Below are 11,461 nucleotides of genomic sequence, written 5' to 3'. Positions count from 1 at the left end.
AAGTAGGTCTGGTCATGCGTCTCGGTGTAAACGCTCTGGTACTGGCCAGAATGAGATAAAACTGCCATGCACTTTGTTCTGCAAAGGCACATATTTATCTGGAGTTGATTGGGTGGACAATTGGACACTTTCCTTCCTTGTGTCTGAAGGACCACAAACTAAAATAGGACATGGTTAGTCCCTAGTTGTAAGGAGGTCTCTACATGGCCAGAGAAGAGCATAGTGCTGACTTCATTTTCCCTATTTTGAGTTGGAAAGACAAAGTAAAACACAAAGATGGGCTATATGAGAAAACATGAAAAGTTAGTGTCAGATTAAGGGCAGTAGGACACTTTAAGGCCTCAGGATGCCTTGATGCCTTTAGGATGTTCCCAAACGAGGGGAAAAGGGCTAACTACATATTAAACCACCCCCATCTTGACCTTATGGTGACTGACCAATGTAGCAGTAACAACAGACCTAACAGAATATGGATCTCTGGCTCTTCTTCTGTGAGTGGAATAAATGCACTTGTTTCCCTGAGGATTAGCAAGCTGTGAGGAGGGACATGCTGTACCTGATGGTTAGCTCACTTATACTCAGATGTGGCTCAGTCCAGGAAGCCAGTGGGGCTCATAGGGACAGAGCAGCAGTTAATGAACCACTCATCTCTGCCTGTCAGAACCCTCACGTCTGACATTATCACCGGGGACCTGACTGCCCTTTTCCTTTCTGCACATTAACCAGATGAAATTCAATTCTCCAGAGCTCTGAATGCTCCAAAAGCACAGATGCATTTTGAACTGGGATTCTGATTTTTGGTCTATTTACCTCAAATGTAAATCATCCTTAAAGAAAGTAATTTTCCAAATTCTACTCTGTGATTAGCCACAGGAAACTCAGTAAAATTACATCGGATAAATGGACAGTGCTACATGAAATTAATAACTCTCAGCAGCCTGCAGAGAAATGTGAAGAGGATATTAACAACTGGAATTGTTTGAGAATAGCAAAATAAAAGCTTCTAATAATAGACAAAATACATAAAACCCCATAGACTAAGGGCTCCTGCTTTCATTTGTCCCCAGACACAAAGACATATTTTTCCCCTTTATTTTCAAATAGATGTACAGGATTAGACTATAATGGCTAGCTGCCTCTATTCACTCTTGATTTGGAGCTTATTATTACAGGCTGCTCAGCAGTTGGGTGGGATGCTGATTGCCCTCAAGTCCCAGTGCAAATGGGGTAGGGATGTAATTACTTCTCAGATATCTGTGTCCTCACTTACTTGCCCACTCAAAAGGTAAATACATTATTTGTAGCAGACAAGTCTCTCTGCTACTGTTGCATCAGTTTCAAAATCTTTTTTTCAGTTTTGCAAGCGTGTTGACACAGAAATACATCCTCCTCCCTCATTTCATTTTAGGAAGATGTTAATACTGTGGACAAGCACAGACTCCTAGTCCTGCAGACAAAAATACAAAAGGAGTAAGTTGTGTGGGTTTCCCCACTCAGTTCTCCTGTCTAATGTGCCATTGCACCCACCTGCATAATTGTTCAGCCATTAGTCTCTTTGCTGTGGTGACTGCACAGCTGCTCTGTTGAGCTGCTGGCTGCTTTGAGAAACAAAGTTCTTTAGAGAGAGTTTGATTATTTGGTATACTGCCATAGATCCCTAGAGGCCTTGGCTAGAACAGACTCATTAGGGCACCCCAGCTTGTCTTCCGGCTTCCCATGTCTCATTAGTAACTCTGCAGAGCACATACAGTATTGCTTCTTGGGTTTGTATGACAAAATTCCACAACAGAGCAAGAGGCCTAACACTGCATATAGAAAGTGGTTTGCTTCATCTACTACAGAACAAATTCCAACCAAGGATTTTGTAACTGTTACCCACACTAGACATTTTTATTTAAAGCACAGATCTTGTAAAAGTAGAATCCTTCTCTCAGGCTGATACACAAAGTGCTCAGTAAAGCACAGAGCCCTCTTTTTTTACAGAGGGGCTTCAGAAGACAGCTCTGGGGAATGCATTTGGGATTCCTCATCACCCCTCAGCAAGTGACAGCAGTTAGCCACCTGCCTGGCTCCAAGGACAGGAGAAGCTACAGTGCTCCAAGTCAAGCTGTGTTGACAGTTCAGGGTTTAACACATACCTACACAATGAAGAGGTAACATACTTCACAGGACCATACATCCACCATTCATCCACTTCTCCACTCCCCTGTGGCTTTACTAAACTTAATGATGGACAAGCCATCTTTTTCAATGGTTCAATTTAAACCTTCCCTAACCTCCGAGAAGACAGAAGTGGTTGTAGTGGGTGAAGCCAGAACATGGTGTACATATTGTCACTACTGAAGTAGATCAGAGCTTGAACCAGTCTGACCACTGAGATGTAGGGATCTTTAATACACTTCAACAATATTCCATATAGGCCCTCACATGCAGTATCCTTGTACCTGCATCCTAAACTAATTTTTTTCCCCAGCAGAGGAGCTGCACAGTTAGTGTGCAATTTAGGTATGAGACAGGAAATGCCTGCACTTGCTGCTTCCACCCAGCTTGCCATGTCACCCTGTCAAAGCCAATTACTTTAATTAAAGCTCTGTCTGGCCCTTCTTGACAACTCAGTCTCTAATGACAAAAATATGTATGACGATGATCTGGATTCAGGAGGCGAAACTCATTGTTTTCTAACACTCCTACTATTACTATCAATTTCATATGAAAGTAGGGCATTTTCTTTGGGAAAAACAACACAAAAGTGTCACTCAGTTTCATTAGCAGAGTGGTTGTTCTTTGCTCTTCCCACTCTGATGCTTTTCTTCATGGTTGAAGAGTTTAGTTCAGTGCTCTGGGAAAGAGATGCAAACATTGCTAATTGCATTAAGATTAATATTCCAGGAAATTTAAACAAAGCACTCCACTGGAAAATTCATTAGGCAGCAGAATAATCCCACTGGGCAAGTACCATAGTGTCAAACTGGTTTTAAGCATGGTGGAAATGTTTTGCTCTTTATGCAAAAACAATGCTTGCAGGCTTAAGTAGAGAGCCTACAAAAACACTGAAGGAAGTTGATGAGTAATTGATACAATTACAAAGGCAACAGAATATTAGAAAATGGTTGGGGACAGGACAGTACATTAAGCAATATTTTCATGGGTCCTACATGTTCATACACTAGACGTTGTCCTGCTTGATTCTGCACCAGGAACTTCTCTGCAGCTTTCCAGCCTCATTTAACAGCTTTCTTTCTGCTCAGCAAGGAGGGGTGTAAGAACAGGCAAAGTACACTATTTATGCAGTTCCCCTTTTTTTCACTTTCCTCTGCCTATGAAGGAATCAATAGCTATTTTAGCACTGTGGAAAACATAATTTTTCTGTAATTCTTAAAACTAAAGCTATTTTGTTAGACAGAATTTGCTTTATTTCCCTCTGATTTTCTAGAACTGGGGTTCTCAAACTTTACCCCAGCACAGGTTTTGTCTGTCCTCAACCATTTTCACAAAATCCTGCCTCCAAATAGGAAAATAACAACATGCAGAGAAGCTTGTCATTGTTTTTCTCAGCCTCAAAATAACTTAGTTTCTTTTCTCCCCACTGCTATCTCTGTTTGCAACTACACAGTGACTACTGAGTGGTTATAAATACTGATTTGGGGCATGCTGCTTTGATTCAAGTAACTGTCCACCAGCCCTGCAGGAAAATGGGTTTAAAGAGAAAAGAAGAAAATCCAAACGTCTCTATACATTCAGCAGCTCTTAGTCCAGCCTCAAGCTCAGTGGCAGGCTAGTGTCAAAAATAGTCTCTGTGCCTGAAGACAAGGCATTCTGGAATCAGGGTAGTAGCTATATGAGACAGAAAACCTAGACAGTACATGCAGACACAGAAGAAGAATTTGTCTGCTACTCTCAAAGCGTCATTTTATATATTTATGTTTAATTTTTTAAGGGGGAGGAGGGAGATTTTCAATAGAGCTGATTTTGTTTCTTTTCCTCAAGATTTTATATTTCTCAAGCAAATAAGGCTACAGTTTGTTTTGAAAAGATACAGCTCTTGAAAAGGAACTGCCTATAGGAACAACGCAATGAAAATGTTTTCCCTCAATAGAACAAATCCAAATAATCAGAGTAGTTACCTACAGCAGGCTATATAAAAATCATTTCCAGAATCCTCACCAGAACCCAGAGATATATTAATACTGAAATATAAGCACTTGCATATCTGTCACTTATAACCTTTTTTGTGTTTCTACCCCATGACACACCTGATTGATGTATTCATTCCCTTGTGAGTGCATAAGTGTCCAATCTTTCTTTCAATTTTATCTTACTCATAACCATCAGCCTTCCCAATTTTCCCACATTCTTTCATTAGATTAATAACCTTATGAAAGTACAGAGCTGCTGTAAGAAATCTGGACTACACTGAAATGAGATGAAAAGCATGGCATTAAGCCTTTGTTTCCTGGAAGGGACAGATATACAAACCACAGCAATTCAGTACCCCTAGACAGAAATGGGAGCTTGTGCTGCTGCTCTGTTTATCATTTCCTCTCCTGGAATAGGGAGGGTCTGCAGAGCAGCAATAGCTGTGCCTTCTCCCAAACAGACAGGTTCAGCATCATTTCATCAATTATCAGCTCTAGTAACTGGTACTGGAAGGCAAGTCCTAGATAGCTGCCTCTGCCTGTCAGAGCTCTAAGACCCATGATTTTCAACACAGCCTAGGAGCATATGCACATGCTGAAGACTCACACATGATGAACCTGGACTTCATCAGAACCAAGCCAATGCCAAGCATTTAATCCATCTAGAAAACTAAGATGTCCAGAAAACATGACATGGAACAATTCCATACAACATTATACCACAGTAAAAAATTACACAAAGAAAGAGCTGACAAACAGTAGAAGAGCTGCTAGAAAAATCTACAGTAGAAAATAAGCACTTTCTAAATAAATATCACCTTCTCTGTATTTACTACACCCAAGTTGATCTCTCTTTTATTACATTTCTATACAAAACTGATATTGGCTCTTCAGCTAAAGCTCTCACTTCCATACAACTTGCATCCAAACTTTCTGCCATGAAGATTTAACATGATTAACTTGCATTTCATTTCCATAACCGTGGCAGCACCTAATCAACAAAGTCCCTACCTATATGTATTTATATTGATATACATGTATATATACACACATACATACATACACATGACAAATACTGTTGAAGTTTTCCTCTCTTCCAGTGCTTATAGTGACAGTCATCCTAGAAGGTGAAGGCATACACCACTCCCACAACCACAATATTTCCAATTGTTGCTATTATTGCAATCCATAACAATATGGCATCATTTGAAGAACGGGATGTCTCTTCTGGTGGATTCTGCATGGACGAAGCTGCATGGACGTTGGCTGATGAGTTAAACAAGGAGTACTCTGTACTAAAGTCCTCGTTGGGTGAGTCCATAAAGGCTCCTCCCATAACAGGAAGCTGTGAAGAAAGATATGGCACAATCAGACTGTGGGCTAAAAAGTGCTTTTGCATTGTCTCAAAGTAATAACAAAAAACTAACCATTAGCTAACCTGTAAAATCACTGAGATTTCATGTACGTGGTGCTTACCTGTCAGGAATACCACAGACACACACACACACACTGTACAGTGTCTCTCCCATTTCTGTCAGAGTCAATATTATTGCAGAAAACCTAAGTATATTACATGCAATATATATAAGAGCCAGCATGCAGGCTTCAATTCAAACTAAGTAATCATATGTATTTTGAAAGAAGTACATCTATATGCAAAGTACTCACATACCAGAATCTAAGTTTATAACGATATGATTGTGACTACCAGCAATGGTATCATAACACTGCAAGACATTGTGCAAGCACAGCGAGGATCTGATGCAGAGAATTCATTCTCCTTTTATGTATTAGTCAGAAGCACACACTTAGTTTATGTACAGATCATGCAAAAAGTTCTTACTGTAAAACAGGTGGAGTGTACTCAGTGCACTAACTTCACCTGCAGAACACACCACTGCAACAATCCAGGATTTATAAATCTATACAATTGGAAACTTCAAACTGGATTTTGAAAGGCTCTATTGTAAAGAAGTAAGTGACAGATTTCTAGCAATTATCCCACCCCAGACTTCTACTGGGAAGGACAAAATTTTTTTGGTGCTCTTAGTGGTTTCTCAGTGGTACTAGAAAATGTTCTCGGTAAGACAGCTGTTATTCAATACAATATGGAAAAGCTAAAGGAAGAAGAAATTGTTTAACCTTGTCCTTACACATGTTCTAATTGTCTTCCCAACTTTATCCTAGATCAGGACACATATTTTTCCTGATTCAAAAACTATTTTACTTCTACATAGTGCTGTAAAATTACATCCTTCTGCAAATGATGAAAGGCCTTGAGGGGAAGCTGCATGAGCAGCAGCTGAGGGCACTTGGTCTGTTCAGCGTGGAGAAGAGGAGGCTGAGGGGAGACCTCATTGTAGTCCACAATTTCTTCATGAGTTGTAGAGGAGGGGCAGGCACTGATCTCTTCTCTGTGCTGACCAGTGACAGGACCCAAGGGAATGGGCTGAAGTTGTGTTAGCAGAGGTTTAGGCAGGATATTAGAAAAAGATTCTTCACCCAGAGGGTGGTTGGGCACTGGAACAGGCTCACCAGGGAAGTGGTCACAGCACCAAGCCTGACAGAGGTTTTGGATGATACCCTCAGGCACATGGTGTGACTCTTGGGGAAGGTCCTCTGCAGGGTTAAGGGTTGGACTCGATGGTCCTTGTGGGTCCCTTCCAATTCAGCATACTCTGTGATCCTGTGAAATGAATGGGTCCCTCATTCAGGCAAGGGAAGGATAAGTGCTGCAGAACTAAGACCATATACAACTAAAAAAGATTCACACAAAAGCTTTTTCTTTTATCCTTGTCCCTTGTATGTTTGGGAACGCAGAGCTGGAAGAGTCTCCCCTGGCTCACTGAGTGTAGGCTCTACAGTCTCATGTAAGTATAGGACATTGCTCCAGAAAAAGCTGCAGAACATGTACTTCACATATCTGTAAATGCTGAGGACACACACTTCTGAATATCCTGTAAAAAGCCAAAGATCTGCTTAGCAACCACAGGAACTGCAACTGTTATGTACTGTAGAAAGAGATAAGCAGTGTGGGTATGCTATAGCCCAAGTCTCTTCTTTACTGCATAACTAAACTCCTGGAGGACTGTAGTAGGTAGGTAGGCCAAAGCCATGGCTTTACTGGATTAAAAAGAAACAAACAGAGCTGTACGCATATATCTCTCTGCCAGCTTGACCAGAAAGAAAAAATTCCATCATACTGACAAGTGGTTTGATATCGAGCAATGAGTAAAAACTACATATCAGTGCATCCTACCTACATTCTCCTTCCTTTCAGATTTGGTAGGAGTCCAGGGCTTCAGGGAAAGCTGAAAAAAAGTCTGAGAATACTGTCCTTAAAAAACACCCTCACTGCAACACCAACCAACCTTTCCTTCTTCACAATGGTTTCCATACTGCTGCTGTCACCTTCCAACCTTTAGACACAATTACAGTCTCCTGTTTTACACCCTATTTGTTAGTGCTGTTGGGGTTTTGGTATTATTCTTCACCTTTCTCAACAGGGTTCTCTTCTACTATAACTTCAACGCTACTGCTGAAGGCACCACGGCCTATGAGTAACAGAGGAACAAGCTTTGCCTTCATTCAGCCACATCAGAGAAGGCTGCTATATCCTCAGCCCTAAACTGTCATGCCCAATACTCACTGGGGTGAAAAATCAATATCTTTTAAAACCCTGTCCTTCAGCTTCTGCGTCACATTTTGACTCCCCCAGTAACCTCTCCCTTTGGTACCAAACTACATTCCTTCTGGCTGTGTGCAGCTATGCTATGGAGGCTACTGAACAGGACAGGATGTGATGATAAACCATCTTTCCACAGTGTTGGCTGTAATCTACAGATTACAGTAAAAAAATTGAGAATTTTGAGCATGAAGTAATTTTTTTTGTTTGCCATGCATAACAGAGATATAAAAGACAGGCTCTTTTTCAAAGCTGACTACTGAACAAATTTCATCTGTACTAGAAAATATTATGTCACATTCAAAATTAAACAGAGAATGATGAAACAGTGGATATGTCATACTACCTAATCCACATTAAATAAAATTATCTTTGATATCAAATATGATTAGACAAAAGCAGTTCACAAGAATTCAAGCAGGAAATTGCAAAAGTAGTTTGATACATTCTCCCTGCATCAAAGGTTTTGTCCTGTCAGTTTTGACACAGTGTCCTTTAAAGAGAACAAGACCTTCCATTTCCAAAGCCCAGCTTGATGTTTTGAATCCAATTCCATCAGGTTTTTTATGTTGGGATTTGATAAGGAAAACATTTTGGTTTAATCAAAATTTCTTTTTATGTAGAGATTGCCATAAAAGGCAATTCTGACTTCAAACAGAAGTATATTTATGCAGCGATGATGCTACTTAACAGTTATGGAGACTCTGAAGATCTTTGCAGCAAATGATGGCCATACATTTACTATACTGGCAGCAAAATGCTCAATCAGAGATACTTCTCTCCTTAGCAAACCATTTTAAGGGTATCAGCATTTAGGATGGTCAAGTCTGCAAAATCTTTCAACTGGAACAATCATCTAAAATACAAAGGTACACACATACCTGCATGTGCCCAAGACAGTGGGAGGTCATGAACACTGTTCTGGTGAGTGACACCCGTTTTTGGGGCCACACATTCTGTGCTCTCAATGAGTAACTTGAAATGACAAGCTTCCATCCTGTTAGTCCAGCTGGTGCTGTCACAAAGGCAGGGAGCATCCGTGTAGCAGCACAGCTACACAGCACACTGTAATTTATGTTGAATATGAATCTCCTTGTACTGTCTAAGGCTCAAACAAGCTGTCCGCACCATCTGAGGGGAACACGTGGTGAAACAGCTCATCTGAATCTCCGAAAACCTTGAGGTGACCTGATAAAAAGCACTGACATTCAGCACATGGCACAGGCTCTTTCTGTAAAACTGACTTCCAGTTTTTTTGTTTGTAGGTCAGTAGCACTTCACTAAAGATCTGGAAATAAACCTTACTGCCAATTTCCCATTTGGACAAATCATCTCTTACTAAAATGTGGATTCTCACTGCTAAAATGGCTTCATATAAGAGCACAGGAATGGCCATATGGTGTCAGACAGAAAGTCCATCTCCCTCGTGTGTTAGCTCGAACAGTGGCCATAAATAGATGCTTAGGAAAGAGAACAGCACAACAGGACAACCATGTCTGATATTTCCCTTTAAGAACTTACAGCCTCCAACTGTTTTCAGCTTAGGAGGTTCATAAGCCAGATACTACTGCTATGGATTTAATAACTTGCAAAGAATTTTGCTACCATGAACTTATCCAGCCTCCACCTGAGCTCATCTGAAGCTGAGCATCCTTCTCAGTCTGGCCTATTAGTGCCACTTAACAGTCAGGGTTACCCAGTGATTAGAGCCATGAAATCATCCTTGGGAGATATGCCATCTCTCCACAGGAGAGAGAGAAGCATGGATGATTAGTACCAACTGCAATCTATCATTTTGGTAGATTAACTTCAGTGAGATGAATCTCATCCTCAGTCTTGATGTCTTTGTTCTCCCAAAATGTACAGTATCTTCCTTCTGCAGTCTTATCTGAGATATTACATTAAAGACTGTGAGACCTTCACACTCAACACTAATGGGAGTTGCAAAGTGCCTGTGATTAACAGCAGGCTAAGTTCAGACAGCCTGCAATGCACTCTGTGACTGCTCTATTTTTCTGCCCATGCCTCTACAAAGCAAATATACGCCAATTTGCATAATCCAAAACTTTCACCCATGTCAATGCCAGACCTGCAGTCTGTTTTAGCCTCAGAGGGTATTTATAGTTCAGGCAAAGCCATGCAGAGCCTCTGCCACCCTCTCCAAGAGCACTGGGCAAGGAGGCCAGGGCAAAGGGTTAACTGGGAAACAGTGAGGGATATGACAGGAGCAGATGGTGAGGGGGAATGCTGAAGCACACTGTTTGAAAATTAAACTCTTTTCCTAGTGACTATGTCGACATTGTTAAGTAGCACTAATAGTACATCGCTTGCTAAATGGCTTCTGGGACTGGCAAAGAAAGAATTGATACCATTAAATAGCAACAGGCAGAAAACCAAACAGCAAAATGTCAAGTGGTAATGAGAACACCCACTGCTCTGAATACCTCCTACTGACATGCCTTCGGGTCACAAGGAGAACAAGGCTCTTGAACAGTTACATGATACTCTTTGCATTTAGCAGAAAAATCCTATCTTATAACCAAAATGATTCATAAGAGGAACAAACAACACATCAGGCATCAGTCACTGACACTCTAAAAATGACAGCTTTCTTAAGTAGCATCACATAAAATTCATCACTTAGCAATAACATTGCTCCATTTCTTTAAGAATCAGGTGTCAGTCATTTCTTCATAGTCAGCTAGGGAAGCGTAACACTTAGCTGCTGCTACCTTATTGGGAACCCAGGCCCAGCATAGGTGTTTGAAAGTGTAGCTGAATCTTCTACTGGGCATCTTCCAGAAACTAAGAAACCTCAGCAGCAGCTTTAACAGCTATGCTGTATCTTTGCCCTGGCCTCACCAACACCACTCTAGGAATGGGATGCTGGGAGGCAAAATGACACCCCAGCTCAGGTGTTGTTTTGTAAAATCCATGTTGCTACTTCAGAATATCTGACTTTACAGTGTTTCATTTTGGTTAAATTTCAGATAGTATATTTTTACATGACAGTATTGTCTGAATACCTAAAGTGAAATTATTATCTTCTTCTGCCCTGGCAGAGTGTGATTTGCATTGCATATTTGTGTCTGAAAATCTTCCACCTGCAAACACAAATCAATCTAACACAGTTGCTGAAGGCAGCAGCAATATGCAGGTTCACAAAAGCATCACAACAACATCTTAATTCTTGAGCTCTTTTTAAAGAAATGTTTTGTACTAAGGAGATACCCAACATAACCAATATTCTCTCCACACTAATTCTCTTGTGTCTCATAAAACCACGCATGTATGTATTCTCCTCATCTAAAGCATGCACTGTAGATGAAAATGTCCTGGCAACTACTGATTTACTGCTAATATCTAGAGAATATCAGAAGAACCAAGTTCTTCTGTACACCATTTGCCTGAATATCCCCCTACTGTTTACAATGCAAAGACCGGGTCCACAGTGACAATCGAGACAGTTGTTCCATGTTCACTGTAAGTGGATTAGTTTGAACACATTAAACCCACACACAAAATTAAACACCACCTAAGGCAGTCTCTTTAATTTAATTAAATAGGCCTAATTCTGAAGAGGGAGGGTCCATGCAAATGTTTTACGCAGTTAACTTCAAATTCTCATTTTAATTAATTC

General features: G+C 40.7%; 1 protein-coding gene across 2 annotated transcripts in view; it reads right to left on the bottom strand.

Moving 5' to 3' along the window:
* Nucleotides 1–2,477: 2,477 nt before the first annotated feature.
* Nucleotides 2,478–11,461, bottom strand: part of C6H14orf132 (chromosome 6 C14orf132 homolog) — a 37,203-nt gene continuing 28,219 nt past the window's right edge. For both annotated transcript variants that reach the window (XM_064659080.1, XM_064659079.1), the window contains exon 2: nt 2,478–5,481. In XM_064659080.1, the coding sequence (XP_064515150.1) occupies nt 5,257–5,481 (225 nt within the window). In that variant the 3' untranslated portion in view covers nt 2,478–5,256. The remainder of the gene's footprint in view (nt 5,482–11,461) is intronic.

Source organism: Pseudopipra pipra, chromosome 6, assembly GCF_036250125.1.
Source record: "Pseudopipra pipra isolate bDixPip1 chromosome 6, bDixPip1.hap1, whole genome shotgun sequence".
Lineage (NCBI taxonomy): Eukaryota > Metazoa > Chordata > Aves > Passeriformes > Pipridae > Pseudopipra > Pseudopipra pipra.
Note: the sequence above shows the minus strand (reverse complement) of the source record. Positions and strands in the feature narration are given on the sequence as shown.